Source organism: Streptopelia decaocto (genome assembly GCF_964273445.1).
Source record: "Streptopelia decaocto genome assembly, chromosome: 19".
Lineage (NCBI taxonomy): Eukaryota > Metazoa > Chordata > Aves > Columbiformes > Columbidae > Streptopelia > Streptopelia decaocto.
The window spans coordinates 2,803,947-2,821,187 of NC_138674.1; the positions used below are offsets into that span (position 1 = coordinate 2,803,947).

General features: G+C 51.8%; 1 protein-coding gene across 1 annotated transcript; it reads left to right on the forward strand.

Moving 5' to 3' along the window:
• Window positions 1-4,578: 4,578 nt before the first annotated feature.
• LOC309447971 (ras association domain-containing protein 5-like) lies at window positions 4,579-16,395 on the forward strand (the record flags this gene model as incomplete). The annotated part of the gene is made up of 3 exons (XM_082069116.1): window positions 4,579-4,915; window positions 13,857-13,975; window positions 16,390-16,395. 3 exons carry the CDS (start codon window positions 4,579-4,581, stop codon window positions 16,393-16,395), a joined length of 462 nt encoding a protein of 153 aa, XP_081925242.1.
• Window positions 16,396-17,241: the final 846 nt, after the last annotated feature.

Below are 17,241 nucleotides of genomic sequence, written 5' to 3' on the forward strand. Positions count from 1 at the left end.
ATTCGCAGACAGGCTGCTCCCCCAGTTTCTTAACGGGGGTTTTGAGAACTGCAGTGCAAAGTTTATTTGAAAGAACATTAATTTGTTCTTCCACTTAAGAACAAGATGAGCTCTTGAAATGAAACTGCTTGCCATAAGGGTCCAGTTAAGGAGCTCCTTCAGCTTTAACGCTGAAATACATGAATAATTGAAATTCTATTAACTCAACAAAAAAGCCAGAATACAAACTTCCCAAGAGACTCTGCCGTATCTCACCACCAAAACTCCAGGCTCTGCCAACACATGCTCACCATTAACTTAGCAGCTACTCAGTCTTTCTGAAATTTAAGCTTCCAAACAATGCCTAAATATTATCAAATACACAAGGAAACTTTTTACAGAAGGAGACGGGAAGGATAGAAGCTTTTTGACAGGGGAATCTCTACCCAATAAACAGGAATTGCAGCAGTAGAAAAGATGATGCTTCACCTCCAGCTCTCATGGTGGGCTATCGGACAAACTGCAGCGCAGCCGCCTGGTAGGTGCCCTGGTGCTTTGGTGCTTTAGTGTTGCTTGTTCTGCAGAGGTGGATGTGCAGGGGTGACTGTGGAGGTGGCATTTCCCAGGGCAGACACTGCAAACAGCCGCTGCTGCTGCGGCTGCCACGGCTCTGTGTCCGCAGGCTCTGGACAGGTTTCTCCAGACGGAGAAACGGAGTTTGGCCCCAGTTCCTCCTGCGCCTTCACCCGTCCATCTGAGCCAGCCACACCAGGAGATGGATTTTCGGTGAGTCGTTTGGAAGAGGGTTTTGTGGACAGCCCAGCACCCCCGCGACAAGCGACAAGCGGGACTTGCTCATCCTTTGCACCAGCAGCTGGGTGAGCGATGGGGCGAGGGCTCTGTGTCCTCAGGGCTGGGACTGGCTGTGTTAACCCCTTCACCGCTGCGCACCCATCACCCCGCTGGGTGCTGTCCTGTTCAGTGATGGTGGGGTGCTGAGGGGCTGCCTGTGTCCCTGGCAGGATGCAGGAGCTCCTGGAGCAGATGAGGTTGGTAACTTGTGATCTCCAGTTCAACAACGGCATCATCAAGCGGTAAGAGCACCCAGAGATGGAGATTCCTGCCCCTGACACCCTGTGCTGCCTTGGGAAGGGGTGGTGGGTCTGGGTGGGCTCCCTGGGAGCTGTACCGAGCACAACCACAGCTTCTCCTGGGCTGGCTCACACGGGAGTTCTAATGGGACCAGGTTTACATCATGATCTGGCAGCAGAAGAGAGTTTATCGTTCTTGGAAGTTTAAGCATGATCTCCTGCAAATGCTATGTCGTGTCTACGCCCTCTTTCCAGCCTTTTTCCTGCTCAGCACTGGCAGCTGCTCGCTGCCACGGAGAAGTGGGTGTTTTCCATTTCTGGATGAAACGCTGTGCAAAACCCAGCATCCTACTGCTGACAAACCCCCCTGGGTTTCTTCCTCTGCAACCTTTTTTTGAAGATCTTAGTGCAAATCAACAGTAGGAATAAGCATATCAAAATGTCAAAGAGATTCAGATCAGATTTTGAAAGAAAAAAATAAATTGGTGATTGACCCCAGCCCTGTTTTTATAGGACCAACTGTGTTATTGCAGCATGTGCACTGTGAATAAGGGGATAAGAAAAAGTCTGGTATGCTTTTGATTTGAAGAACTTATCGCAAGAGAGACACAGGAACAAGACCAGAGATGGGTGCCCAGCCCAAATTATAGTTTGGGACTGCATGAGCAGGAGCCCAGGGCAGGAGGGTGTTGTACCAGATCTGGTCCAGGATGTCCCTAGTGCTGGGTCCAGGAGGTGACAGCAGGTGCTGCAGCCTCTTCTGCTCCAGAACTTCACCCCCAGCTGTGGTTCAAGGAGTTTGGAGCGGGGTCCACAGAACTGGGACTGCAGCAGCACTGGAACCAGCAAAGCCCAAGAGTGAGAGACTGGGGGCACCTCCCAAGGACTGGTTGTGCATCTGGAAGGAGAGGTTGAGCCATCATCTGGGAAAGCAAAGGTGTCTGACTCAACAGCAGTGGGGATGCTCAGAGCGCCTGCCTGGACCTGTCCCTTGGCAGAAAATGAAACACCTGACTCTGCCCTTCACCTTTGCTCCAGTTCGCTTTCCAGCCTCTTTTCTGGAAGGGGCACACATTAGATAAACCGAAAAGTGTCAGCCGAGTCTGGGACTGCTGTGGCTGCTCTGGTTGCACAGAGATTGTCCCCAGCCCCCAGGAGCCAGGACTCTCATTATCTGCAGAACTGCAGCAAGAACAGGGCAAGGAGGTGCCTGGCCTGACCACTCCTTGGATTGATGGTGGCAGCAAATGCTTTTAATCTCTGCCGGGACATGTATGGGGACATAAGGCAAAATAATGCATCCCTGGAGCTGAACATATTGCTGCAGCGCTGCCCTGAGTCTCAGTAAGGGAGCAAAACCAACGAGGAGCAGCAGCTCCAGGGCTGAGCCCGGCTTTGTGTTCTTGTAAGAACAGGCCAAGCTCACCCAGGAGCTCCCCCCGCCCAGGAAACGTTCCTGAGTGGAATTTGGCACCAAACGCTCCCATTAATTTTAATTGCAAAAACCAACATCCTGACTGTCAGACGTAGCTACTTATTGTAGAAGAGGAGGAACTAAGCCATCACTTAAAAGCTTTTCTCCCACAAATTGTTTTTTAGGTTTCTCTTAGTTTTATAATGAACTTTATTTGTAAATCCAGCTCAAATTCACTGCCATCCTCTGCAGGAACAGGGCAGGGAGCCCAGGCAGGGTTCCTCGGATTCAGTGGAGCTGCGCTGATTTGTACCAGCTGAGCGTTTGACCTGGAACATGTTTGGCTTCAAGAAAAAGAGATTTATTTCTTGGCAAAAAGAAAAAAAGAGTCTTTGCTAATAGCCCTTGTCGTGCTTAAACTGCCATAACACAGCAGCTGCAAAGGGGACTCCCAGAATCCAAATGAAATGGGAATTTTCCTGCCAATGGTAATTAGGGTTGGTTTTTTTTTCCCAAATTTTTTAACCCTTGTCCTAAAAGAGCTTCCTATGCTGTCAGACCCGAATACCTGCAGAGACAACTGAGATAAAATACCAAGGTTTTGGGAACCAATTCACTCAGGAATAAGTCTGCTGCTATTCTCAGGCAGAAGCAGAGGACACATGGAAGTGAATCAGGATCCTGAATGGGGAAGGAAAAGACCTTTCAAAAATTAATCTTGCTACTTAGCACAGGACAAAACCAGAATTTTTCATGCTGCATTATTGCTCCTTTGGTTTGAAGCTCATATTAGTGACTGCTTAATGGCACTAGTCTTTTGTAACTCAAAGCCAGCGTTTTAATCCATCCTTCATATTAAAATCCTTGAAAAGAATGTAGATATCCTTGGCTTATCCTGTCCTCAAGAATTCATGAGAGATGTCAAATTCAGCTTCCTGTGAAGCCAGGATTCTTCACCCGGCTGCTGTCACATAAGCCAAAGAAATTCAGGGGCAATTCTGAGCTACGTGTTTCACACCAGTACAACCAAGGGCAGCAGAGAAGGGATGGCCTGGGTTAGACCACAGCCTGGGCAATGCCAGACCAGTCACATCCTGCGTGACTCGGGGTGACCGTGTCACCCTCTCTGTGCTGCACCCAACACGGGCAAAAGGGCTGTAGCTCATTTCGTGCCTCTTCCAGCCAGTGGAGAAGGTGTTATGGTGACAGAAGGACCTTCACATCGTGTGCAATATCCCTTGTGTTCAGAGGAAGGAGTCGCTTAGTGATCAGACTGTTGGAGTGGCAGAGGGGCACACTGCGCCTGGCCGACTCCCCCCCATTTGTGCACCCCCAAAGCCTCCTTTGCCCAGCGGAGAGGTTTGCAAGCAGGGTAGCCAGGCATGGGTGTCCACAGAGCTGCACCGCTGGAGCCTGCACGGAGCCACTTCAAAATTTAGCCATAATATTTTCCCTTTTGCCTTTCCCACAACCGCAAGAGCCTCATCTGGGAGCGATAATTGCTTCAGCTCACTGGCCGTAGCATCGCTCGGCTGTCACTGCAATGGGGAAGGGTAATTTGTTTCAGCTACCCTTATAGCCAGGTCCACACACACGTGTTGTGCCAGGAGGGAGTTTGCACCGGTGCAGTGCCCACTCGTGATCTGACAGCTTCCGTGGGGGCAAAGCCTGCGTCACAGTGGGGGATGTGGGAGAGGAGAAGCAGCAGATGCTAGAGAAAATCCCTGGTTCCGCTTTGTGCCGCAGGACCTGGAGCGGGGGGGTGATCTACGCACCTCCCAAGCACCCCAGGTCCCGTGGGAGGGGGAGCGTCCCGTGGGAAGAAGGCCCACGGGGAGGCGGGGGGATTCCCACGGGGGTGGACGCTGCGGTGACATCACGCGGCTCGGGGAGGGGGAATCCCACGGAGGGGAGAGTTCCCACGAGGAACTCGCGACCAGCGCTTGTGGGTCCCGCGGGGAGGGGACCCGAGGGGATCCGAGGAGAATCCCCCGGAGGGGCCGGTCCCGGTCCCCACCCCCCCGCCGTGTCTCCTCCCCCCGGGCCGGCTCAAGGCGCCTGCGCTGCCCCACGCCCGCGCGGCGCTCTGAGTCCATGGCGTCCCTGGCCGTGGGGCTGTGCCCCCGCCCGCTGCCGCCGTCCGTGCCTGGTTCCATGCGCCGGTGCCCGCCCGGCCCGGCCAGCCCCGCCGTCGCCCCGCAGCCGGTGGGCGGCCGGTCCCCCGGGAGCCCCGGCGGGGCCAGGGCAGCGCGGCGGCTGCGGCGGCGCGGCGGAGCCCCGCGGCTGCTCCCCGACGTGCGAAGCATCTTCGCGGCGCCGCGGGAACCGGCGGAGCGCGGTCACGGTCACTGCTTCGCCCTCCGCCCCCCGCGCCACGGCTGGTGCGACCTGTGCGGGGAGGCGGTGCGGGAGTGCGCCCTGCGCTGCGACCGTGAGTGCTGCCCGCGCCCTGCCTGCGCCTCGCTGTCCCGCACCCCTGCCCGCATCTCCGCCCGGGCGCTTCATCCCGCTCTGTAGCTCTGCCTGTGCTCTGCTTGCGCCCTGCTCGGACCCTCTCCCATCCCTTTGCCCCCGCTGTGAACCCCCAGACCCCATCTGCCTGTTCCTCGGGGGCTTGCGGGGAGAGCCCCGCACCACGCCGAGCATCCCTGGGGGGGTCCCCGGTGCCCCGCGGTGCTGCGCTCCGGGAGCTGGATGGAGAAAGGGATGTGGCTGGGGTCTCCCCACAAAGGGGCCGCTGTGCCCGGGTACGGGGCCGGGTGTTGGGCAGGGCTGCTGTGAGGTGCTGCTGGGTGGATTTGGGAAATGAAGGTTTTTCCAGGAAAGAGATTATCAGTTAATGGGCAGGGTTGTGAAGGGGTGGGCATCAGCGCTGGGCAGCAGGACTCTGTGAGTGGGAAGGATTCGTGCTTGTAAAGCTTTATGGTGAGGTGTAAATTCCTCTAGAAATAATAAGTTTGTTAGTTGTTAGACACCTTGCTTTGCCCAGACTCCCCAGGTAAGAGTGTTCCTGCCACCGAGTTTCACTAACGCGTATTCCTCACGTCAGACACACCCTGTATTCACGCTTGTGTTCTGCAAGAGAGATTAATCTTTCCATCATGTGGAAGATGGCACCGAGGGTCAAACGAGGTGACCCAGCTGGGGCTGTGCAGTGGCACACACTCTATGTCCCATGTGCCTGGGCTGCTGCTCTTGGGCCATGGGGCGTTTGCATGGTCCTTGGAAAGGTGTGACCTGCGTTAGCTTTTGCAGCTGGGGGGGTGATGGGCAGAGGAGGTTTGAGCAAACCCGTGTCATAGATAACTTGGTAGTGTGTGCTGCTGATGGTGAAACTGCTCCTTTCCAACTCAATTTGTGAGCACATTTCCTGCTGCAGGCTGGGTGGAAACTTGATGCAGCTGTAGAGTTGCGCTTGGGCTTGAGTGACTCCAGGATTTGCTGGTAGGGGGCAGCTGAGCATTTTGATTTTTGGCAGAAGCTGTTAATGCTGATGCCATTCACCCCAGACTAGGGGCCTGTGGGGTGAGAGCATCCTCAGCACTGGGCAGGCAGTTGTTTTTTGTGGTGAGGGAATGTGCTGTGTCTCCCCTGTTCCCAGGCTGGCTGCCCAGCTGGCAGTTCCAGGGGAGGCTTCATTGCTCGTTTGCTGGTTCGTTTGGGGGGTTATGCCAAGCAGGTGCTTTACTGCCAGCTTCGCTGGGGCAATTAGTCCCTTGCTCAGCCCCGTCTGGTTCTTACGCTTGGCTTTCTTTAGTTTATGAATCAATTAAATGTTTCTAACGGTGATTTGCATGGCGTGGTGTGAGCAGGCCTCTTACACATGCCTCCTGGTGCCGTTTGGAAATGAAGGGCAATTGGGAGAGACAGTCGCGCCATATGGCCCTGCTGCATCACATTAAGGTTTTAGCGCTGACTGCTGTTAATTAAATGTAACCTGGCCGTCACCACATGGCCAGCACAACGTGATGCGGGCATACGCTGGGCTCAATGAACGTGCTTAAAGAAATAGTGTGGGTTTATTTGAAGCAAAAGGAGCTTTGTCAGGGCTCTTGTCTTCACCAGACACCCTGCAAAGCTGTTGCAGGGCTCGCGTGTGAGGTGGGGTACTGGGCTGGGAGTTTTGAAATCCTGATCTAAAGTAATAATTCACGGAATTTTGTGGTGTTGCAAATGCTATAAATAGTTGTTTTGAGGGACTTCTCCCCTGGCAGGTTTTTTCCATAGTTATATTGAAACAAATAACTCTGTTTCCCTTTTCATTTCTGAGGAGCATTATTCAGACTGTGGAAGTTGTTCTGCCTCTAAAATTCCCCAGACAACCAGGCAGCATTGCTGGGGGCAGGAGGGAGATTTCAGTGGAGATGCTTGTAACATCTTCTGCATCCTGATAGTTTATCCTTTTAAAAATGCCTGAGAGCGGCAGACGGGGTGCGCTGTCCTCCCGTGGTGAATATTTGTTTTTCTTCTGGTGTAGAGTCACTCCTTGTTTTTGACTTGCAGCCTGAGGATACTCAGGTTTTAGTTTGTACAGTTGTGGACTATTTCTATTTATATCAGATCTGCTCATCTTTAGTAAAATGGGAAAGTGGTATTTATTCCTCCTCCCTCCCAAAATGGTCTGTTTCCCTTCCTGTCCTGAGCCGGCCCCGTGGCTCTGGAGGCAGCGGACAGGCTCAAGTCTTACCTGTGGGTGATGTGTCTGGGGCTGATGCAGATGTTGTCTGAGATGTTAGGAGCCTTTTCACAACCTTTTCACAGCCTCCAGGTCGGTCCTGTGCACAGAAGACGTGCTGCTCCCATGGGCATCAGTGCAGAGGGATGGGGAGGTGGGAGCTCGGGGGTGACTGACCCTGGGTCGTTTGTTAAAAATACTTGTTTTGAGTGCTGAACGCGATTGGGCATGCAAAGTAGCTATGACATTACACGCTGCATCTTGAATATCTCATATCTAAGGTGTGTGGCTTTGTGCTGCTGGCACCTTTCAGAGCCTGAGTGGATGTTTTAAAATAGTTCTCACCACAGGAACGTGTGTCCTGCTGCCAGCAGCTTTTCCCGACAGAAGAGCTGCTGTACCTGGGGAGAAGGGGCTGGACGGGCAGGTCGCAGAGGTGCATTTTTGCTGTGGGTTTTTTTCGTGTTTATTCTGGTGGGGCGGAGTGCCGTCATTTGAATGCAATGGTGACTAATGCAGCTTCCAAGCCTCCCATGTGCTTTATTTCGCTTTGGAGCTGGGACAGCAGAGGAACCAGGCTGAGCTCTGCGCTGGGAAGGGGTTGGGTGGGTGGTGGTGGGGGCAGCGATGGGTCAGGCTTTGGCCGATGGCTCGAGTGCTCCCCTGGCTCTTGGAATCCCTGTTGGTGCAGTTTCAGGGTTGCCGTTGCTTTTCTTTATTATTTTTCTTCCTGGCAGCATCATGCTGGTGACTCAGGGTCCCTCTGCACTGCACGGGGTCGTGACTGGTGAGCAGGGCTTGGGGCAGCAAAATAATGTGAGTGCCTAACCTGGGTGTGGATTTTACTTTGCTCCCTTTGCATCCCAGTTCACCCTGAGATGGGCCAGTTCTTCCTGGTGGACTTTCTTATCCTTGCTGTACCCACAATGCCAATGCTGATACAAAATTCCTGTTTGTATTACTGCAGCTTTTAGCAAAGTCCATGGTAAGATGTGTCCCCACCCTTCACTTGACCCCATCCTCTGGTTTGGCCGCGTTGTCCCCCATCCCCATGTCTGTGCCGGACGGGCTCCCCCGTGGTCTCTCATCCTGGCAGCGGGGGGCATCATTTACCACCCACATATTTCCCGGGTTGTGTTGATGAAGTCCCATGGAGTCGTTTCTTTGGCCAGGGTGTGTTAAGCCAGAGGCATCTCTTGCACATGGAGTGACCATAACCAATTTTTGTTCCTTTGCTGGCGGGACACGGTGGGTATTGTTTCTGATGGCCACAGTGTTAACAAAATAGGATGTTGTTGGCTGAAGTGCTTTTTCCTAAGAAAATCCCTCCAGCTTCCCTGCTGGGAAGGCTGGTTGTGAAAACCTCAAGCACCTGATGATCTGGGTGGCAAATGTGGTTGTACCTGAAGAGTGATTTTGTTCTGTAGATCTTGTGACACAGACCTGGTTCAGTAAAGTGCGTTGTGTGAATCTGAGTTTATGCCTCTGGTCTGAAACCACGCTTATCTCAGAGCAGTTCATTCTGTGTTCCAGTACTGTGCTGAATCAGGGCCTGTTTCCTTAAGGAGGAAGTTGTTCAAACACACACAGTTTCTCTTTCTAGTTTGTAGAGCAAACTACATTTCTAATATTACTGGTTCTCCTGTAGATGTTTGCTTAAGATAATGAATTCTTTAGCAGGCGTGGATGCTCTTAAAAAGCACAGCCCAGCCTTGCCGGGATGAGGCTCTGCTCACACCGCCAGGACACAGTGGTTTTTCATGTTCTCTCCTTCCAACATGTCCTCCCATGCTCTGTCATGTCTCTGGCCTTGCCGCCGTAAATAATAATTGCGAACAGTTCGTAGGACCTGCAGTGCTTTACATTTGTGCCCTATAGTAGCTGGCCCAGACGGATTCCTGAGGCTTCTCCTGCTGCCAGGTTGGGATGGCGCTTTGCGGGCTGAGGTCGGATGAGGACGGGGTGGGGTGCTGGGGTGCATCCCGCCCGCTGAGGCTCCCCAGGGCGAGGTGTTCCCTTCCCCGGGGGACACGGAGCTGTCGGGAGGGACAGGGACCTGCCCGGAGCAGCTCAGGTCTTCAGGGTCATGTTTCTTGCTTGCAATCCAGTCCAGCGCCTTGGGAAGGATTTATGGAGAGGGATACCAGCCAAGGCTCCAGCTCTGGCTGCGCAGGTTCGTTTTTGGGCTGTCCCTTTTCTTCCACCACTTTGTCTCTGGTGCGGTGGGTTTAGTTGAGTTTGCTGGGATGTGTATCTGTGGGGATGCTGTTGAGGTGTTGGGACAGCAAGGGGTCAATAAGCAAGTCCCCTGTGTTGTTTTAACTCATTGCTTACTTGGTGTGTTTTTTAGGATTAGTTAAATTTCACCTCTGTTTCTCCTTGAAGAACATGTTGTGCAGGGTGCTGGGAGCCTGGTCTGTTTGGAAGAGAGCAGAGGGGGGACAGTCATGATGTAGAGGGTACAAAGTGGCAGATTTCAAGCCTCCTGTTAAACTGATGTTTGTGTCCCAGCCCATCATCCAACACCCGCTATAGCTGTAACTGAGCAATGCTGTGAAAGAATTGTAGTATTGATCTAAAATCCTAGCTGACTATGTGCAGAGTTTAAATCAATATTATAAACACAATTAGTCTCAGCGTATTCCTTTAATTTAACCTTTCTTAAACTGTAGAAGACTGCAGGGGAAAAGCAGCAAAGTGAAGAGGGGCTATTGGAAGGAGCCCTCCCAGCGTTCAGCTGGGTCCTGCGCTTTCTCTTGCTAATCTCTTCCGTCGGGTTGTTTTATCTTATCAAGCAAAAAGCCCCAGAAATAGAAAGTTTTCCATGGCTAACAGGACAAGCCCAGAGATGCACAAGCTCCGCTGTGTGTTGCCTCATTGCTCAAAAAAAAAAAACCAAACCATCCCTTAACTTCCATCAAATGGCAGCAGATTGCAAATGGACAATGTCAATGTTTTATCTCCATGGGAGGAAAGGCCTCTCGTGGAAGCAGACGCAACTGGTGCCGGTACACGTTGCATCTCGGCAGCGCTCAGCTGCCCGCCCGGCTCCGCGTGCCCGGGAAAACATCGATCTCCCCTCGCAAGGATGGCAGACGGGAAAGTGGGGGCAGCCGCTTGCTTTGGGCTCGTAACAAAGAGAATTCGCAAAATATTCAGGCATTTTCCCAAGTCAAAGTCTTGGTCTGAGAGACTCCGGCTGCTGAGGAGGCCGAGCAGGGAGGTCTTGCTGGTTAGAGGTAGGTGGGGTTGGAAATGGGGGTGTTTGGGTGTATTTGCTGGTTGTTTGGGGTTTTTGCTGCTAACTGGGTGTTAAGGGATTGCTGCGGTGCTGCAGAGCATCACTGGCAATGCACAGACCTGTGGGCTCCTGTCCAGCTGGCACTGTCCCCTGCCACCGTGCTAGTGGCACCGGGTGGCTTTAACTTCTGCCCCTTCTGCAACACTTGTCACATGAATGGAAAATTCGCCTTTTAGTAAATAATGAATTGAGAGCATCCACCCAGCAGCTGCGTTTGCAGTCCAGCCCCTGCCATGGCGCAAGGATCTCTCTGAGGGGTCATTGTCTCTGAGTGGTCCTGTTGCTCTGGACAGAAAACCACCCTCTGGTTTCACCTGTTTGCAAAGGAATTAAACCCAAACTGCCTGATTTGGACCTAAAACTGCTAAGACCTGCAGACCTGAGGCAGAGATGGGGCCGGATTGATGCTGGGGGGGTGTCAGAAAGTGCTTGTGTGGGAGCGTTGCATCAAAACTAAGACCGTTCCCTGCATTTTCTCTGTGAATGCTGAAGCTGGTGGTGATGCTGTGGGTCCCCTCCCGGTGGCAGGTGACACCCAACAGCTCTCGTGATGTCACAGGGCCACATCCTGCATCTGTCCCTGAGGTCACCCCGAGTGACGTCGGGCATATCCCTGTTTTGAGGTGCGTGTGAATCCTCCTTGGCTGAAGGATCCAGAGCTCCAAGGCAAAGGGAAGAAATCTCCATTCTTTGCCATTGTCCCCTTCCCGTGCTCGAACACCTGCAGGTCTCCCAACGTTTTCAAACCTCATGTTGTTTTATTTCTCTTTCTTGCCTGATTCTGAGCTTTCCCATGGCAGCTGGGTCATACTTCAAAGTTTTTCCTTAGCTTTGCTGATATTAGGAGCATTTCTGCTTTACCCTTTATTTTAAAATGAATGCTAAGATCCTTAATAAACCAGGAACTGGAGCTTTAAGATAACTCCTGCCATTTTGTGATTCATTTTAACATCACACGAGGGTTTGTTTGTAGCTTGTTTGAAGTGTGTACTCTCAGCACGGCTCCTCTGCAGAGGGACAGTCAGCTCCAGGGCACGACAGTCGCCCAGCACCGCTTATAGGAACCACAAATTTTAACCAGAAATGGGAGGTTATCACAAGGGATGTGTTGGGACACTTTAGATCCTTTCTGACCTTCTCCTTTTGTCTCTGTAACCTGCAACTCTGGAGCTTGCATGGGACTCAGATCGAAAGATGCTCCACAGCACCCGCAGTACTGGGGAGGTGGGAGCGGGCGGCTGGGGGTGAGCAGGATGACTGTGGTCCTATATTTAGGCATCTAGATGGGCATTTCGATTGGATTGTTTTACTCTGCTCAACTTTATCCTCCTGAGAAACTTTATCTATGGAGAAAGGGAAATTCCTTTCAGCCACCAAAGTTTTTCACAGTATCATGATCTGACTTTTTTTTTTTTCTGAAGAAACTACATTTCCAAGTGTTACTTTGCTTGACTCGAATGGAAATTATCTTAAAGCGTAAGTGGAGGCATCCTGCTCCTCTTGGCAACCCTGTCACGTGGCTGCTTCCTAAAGCCGTGCTGGGTTTCTAAAATTAGTGTTCCCTGCCGGATACCGAGTGATTAGGTCTGTTAATAGGTGACGGTGACTAAGGACGTGTCATGCTTTAATCCCGTAAAGAAATGCCTGGCCGTAATGGGCCTGATCCGGAGGTGTGCTTGGGAACTGTAATTTCCGTGGTCCACGTTACGTATTCCAGGTGTTTTGTCATGTGTCTTCTTCACCTGAGATGCTCGAGCCTTCCCATCCTGGCCGGCCGCGGTGCGGGGAGCACGAGGCAGTTGCCCAAACCTGAACATTCTGGCCCAAATAGGTAGAATTGGACTCTCCGGTGGCGCCAGATGCTCTGGTGAACCTGCAGCTGGAGCATCCTCAAATTGGCACCTCCAGCAAAGACTTGGTGAATGTTCCCCATTAAAAGGCTGTTCCAGTTGCTCAGAAGGTCAGGCATTAAATTACCATGTAACTGTGCAGCTTAGCTCTAATTAAAACAACCAAAAAAAGGCAAGTCTCTCTGCTTTCCCCCAGGCTTACTTGAGACAACTGGCTTGGAATAGGAGAATGATAGACAGCTCATGCCAGGTGCATGTTGGATGATAAGTGATTTCCCTGTTTCCCCTGGAGATCGATGATTTTCCCCCTCAGGCATCAGCTCCCAGCGGTGCTTCAGCTCCTCTCATTCATTCCCAGGCATTCCTGTGTGTGTGTTCAGCAGAGCTGAGCAGAAATCCCTGTTTCCAGAGCAAACATGGGATATTCCTTTGCATTTCCTGCAAGCGCCACATATTCAAAACCAATGACCAAAAGAAAAAAGGAAAAGGATAAAGAAGAGTATTTAAAATACAAGCTTGCTGGCTTGGAGCAGAGTGGCAGGGACTTGGTCCTGTCTCGTCCTGTTGCGTGAACTCTCTTGCCTCAGTTTTAGGATATATTTTTTTTCAGGTCGGTGACCGCTCTGGAATTTTGGGTAGTGTAAAAAGCAAATTTAACGCTGTTTGTACAACAGTTAAAAATTAAAAGGATTAAAAGGGCCATTAAAGTGGAAGGAGGTTGTTAGTTGAAGTCAGAAGTCAGGGCATTGAGGGAAAGGGCTGGAGGAGCGACAGCCAGGAATACGTGAAAATTGTTGTGTCTGGTTGATGGAGCTGGCGGTGCCGAATTCTGCCCCTCAGCAGCCGTGGGTGAGCGGGACCCTGTGCCTAAAGAGGTTAAACCTGGGCTCTGCAGAGTCGGCTGTGCAATTCCTACCTTGAGCTAGTTAATATGTTACAGGAAGGGTCGGCATCCAAAGAAAACAGGCTGCGTAAATCCCTGACTTTGGTGTGTGTGCTGGGATGGGCGGTCACAGCCTGGGCTGGGGATGTGTCTGTGCTCTCTCCAGGGGCGGCTTTTTGGCAATTGGATGGTAGATCCATTCCACAGTCACTGTTACTCGCCTTTGAAGTGTTCATATTTAGTGACCTTAAACAGCGTGGCTTCTGTCTAACACAAAGATGCGTTGGAAGGTGGGGCATCCTTTCCTCGTGAAGCAGCCGAGCTTTTGCAGCGGGCGCTGTGTGGGTGACATCTCCAAGGAGCAGAGCTGGGGAGCAAACCTGTGGTTTGGTGGGACTTGAGCGTGTTCTGTACTTTGTGTATTAAGGTGCATCGCAGCAAGAAACACAGCTTTCCCTGGGGAGAGGGTGCAGGAGCAGCTTTTCCTCTGTTTGGGATATTCTGGTCCATGTCCTCATCTGGAGGAGGTTGCTTGAGTGGGGATGTGTGCCTGGCTGGTGGCTCTGGCCATACTGGTGCCCCTGAGCATCGGTCCATCCTGCAGCAGGAATGTGGTCCCTTCCCAGTCTCAGACCCCTCTTTTCTCGTTTCTCTCCCATGCAGACTGCAGATACACATGCCACCAGGAGTGCCGCAGCCTCATCCAGCTGGACTGTCCCTGGCCGGAGCCGTGCCAAGGCCAGCTCTCTCCCGAGAGCACCCTGCTGCCTCCCTGCAGCCAGGTACACCGGGGAGGGGCTGTCCGGGGGGGACACTGATTGCATCTTCTTCAGAGACCTGATTTCTTGCTCCTAAAGGGTTTTACAGGAGGCAGGTCTAGTCAGAGAAGTCAGTCCGTCTGTCCCGCAGACCTGTGCACACTGATGAATTGCTTATATATGGGGTGCATCTTGCCTATATGCTTGTTATATTTTGCCTCTGTGCCCTGCCTGGGGGAGAGTGATCTGGTGTGATGGAGGTTGTGTACCTGGGCATCCCCTCACCATAAATGTGCATGTGGAGATTTATGTTGTGTTTAAAATGCTGCCATGGGCCAGGCTGCCCGGAGCAGAGTGGTGACCTCTGGGGACATCAGCCTTCCCTGCGAGGGAGGGTTGATAGCCACATTAAATTGTGTCCCAGCGCTGGGTGCAAAGTGCTCGTAAAGAAACAGCAAAGGTGCATTTCTACTGCAGCTCATCACAGAGTTTGGAAGGAGCTCTGGCTTAATAGCCTTTTTTTTTCAGAGTTTCAGTAGTCCCGGGGGATTGAGACTCTTCAATCCGTTTTAGGGATGTGCAGTAATCCCCAGGGCCGCTCCGGAAGGTTTAGCTATTTGCCTAATCCCCCCGAGGGTCCCGCGGTGTCTGTGACACCAGCAGTGGCCTCTGAGCCGATGTGGGTGTTTGCTGGGACAGGCTGCAGCGTGGGAGACTGACGGATGCCGCGCGAGCTGAGATGTAAAATACTCAACGCTGGGGAGCTTAAAACATTGCTCAGAAACCCGCCTGACTTGCACAGAGCCTTCTCAGTCTTTATATGCTTTTTAAAAACTGTGTTCTCCCCACTATACCCGTTCATTTATATTCCTCTTTGTGGAGGAGCTTGTGCAAAACTGGAAATGGAGACGTGCACTTTTTCTCGGAGAAGATGTGGGGTTTCTGTTGGTGGGGTTGGGTTGTCGTCTGTGCTTTGCTGTGTAATTTCTGCGGAGCTTGGCCTCGCCGGCACGTGGCTGAGTGATTGCTGCTGGGAACAACATGGTCAGGAGGGAACCTGAAGGTGGATGGGATTTGTCCTGTAGGTTATGAATTACTAAGGGACTCTGGGTGGATTCTCCACTGAGCCTTGAGGTATTTGTATAAGGGCATAAAACCAGATTTGTGTGTGTTTACGTCTCCTTCGGATGTTGGGTTTCCCCCAGCAGCTTGATTTTTAGAAAAATTAGAAAAGCTTGTTTGTTCTTCAGGGTGATAACAGCAGCCAGGGGGTTATTGATGGTCCTAATCATAAACACGGAGGCTGCGCTTTGTGGCAATTCATCACTCTGGCGCATCTCTGGTGTGATCCTGGGAACGGGGGAGGCGTTTTGTGCCAAGGCAACAAAACTCTTTACAATTACAGCAGCGGACAGAAACCCATAAACCCAGCCTGAGATCAGGGATCGCGCCTCTGAACCCTCCGCACAGCAAAGCGCTGTCTGGAGTCTCGTTACCTGTGGCTGTAAGGCTGGGGGTGCGTGGGCTGTTTTGGGGGTGAATGAGGGTAAATCACTGCAATAAAGCTCTGTTCTCATTTGTGGATAATCAGGGGAAAAAAAAAATTGTCAAGTTTACTTGATCTCAGCCCATAAAACTGAGTATAAAGCCACATTCCTGATGTGTTTCTGTTGGCCAAGCAGGTTTTGCTGCTTGAAAGGAGGAGGATGGAGGGAAAACAATGTCAGTATTCCAGAAAGAGACCAATAGTGTGCCTGAATACGCTGGGTGGGAGGGAATTGCACACTGAAAACACAAGAAACTTAAATTAATAGCTGGCATAGTTGGAAGCCATTAAATAGTATTATCAAACGTAAGCATCACGTAGTTAAGTACTGTTACTATGTAATACCAGGCATTAACAATTTGGGCTTTGATCCAGCAAAGTACTTAAGCGCGTATTACACTTGGGGCGCAGATTAGCCTCCCTAGGTGAAATCCAGCCTCTGCTGGCGCTGACGGAGCCTCGCATGGTCCCAGCAGCACCAGGAATTTGGTCCTTGGTTTTTGCAGAGCTGGTCATGCCCTTCCCACCTGTGAACTGGTGCGGGTCACCGTTGGGTGGCTTCTCTGGGGACTGTTGCTGCTGCTGAACCAACGGGCCAAAATTACATGGGATTTTTTGCCCGGTTGGATTTTTACAGAGCTGGTCTCCCAAGCAGGGGGACCACAATGGAAAAGGAAGGGCTGGGTGGAGAAGCCCGTGGAGCAATATGATGGGAGCGCATCCAGTTTAGCGTGGGGCACGGCAGAGCTGGCCGGACCCTGTTTGCGCTGTGAAACGCTCAGGGCTGAGGCTTCAGCGAGGACTCGACGCCTGTGCTGTTCATCGGCCTGACTCTCGCTTTCTGCTCGCGTTGCACATGCTCAATTTAAGCCTCTTTCTCTTCTAACTATAGCCTTGAGAAGCTGAGGAGGTTTGTGCCGCTGCAGAAGCACGCGTGCTGCAAAGAGGATAGCTTATTTATTTGCACTGTTACGAGCTGCTTTGTAAATGTGCCATTTGGATTCTTGCCTTCCTGTTTGAGATGCAGATGTTGCGTCCTCCCACTTGTCTTCACATTGACATCCCGGTTTGTATTCAGGGGATGCTGCTGGCTGTGGGGTACAGAGCTATCAAAAGCTTGTAGCAATTGAAGTCCTTCAGCTAACAGATACAGAAGGAAGGGTGGGAGACACCATCTGCAACCTATCAAGAGGGAAGAGGTTTTTGTGCAGGGGTGGTAGCTTGTATGAAGATGTTGGAGCCCTTTTGGGCCAGTCGAAGGAACCTCATGACCTGAAGGAGCAAGCGATAGCTCCAGTTTACAGGAGGGGTTTGCTGAGGTCCTCAGGGACGTGGTTGAGAGGTTGACTTGGCATTGCTGGCTTAATGATTTGACTGGATGATCTTGTGGGTTTTTTCCAACCAAACCAATTCTGTGATGGTCCTACTGCAGATGGTCAAGCTGGGGAGAAGAGCCAAGGCTGTGCCTGCCAGCTCCCCACGCTCACTGGCCTGGTGGAAAAATAGCACTTAGCAATGGTGAGATTCTGCAAATCTGATTATGCGCAGCCTGGAAAAGTGCTCCGTTCAGTGTTAAACTTGCTGCATCCTGCGTGGAAACACCTCCTACGATTTTGTAGCTCTCCATCACATATATGCTCTTTCTAGCCCTTCCTTTCCAGATCCAGGCTGACCCTAGGCATGGAGACCTCCCTGTACCTCTGTTCTGCCCTGTCCTTTGCACTAACTCTAGCGATTCTTTATT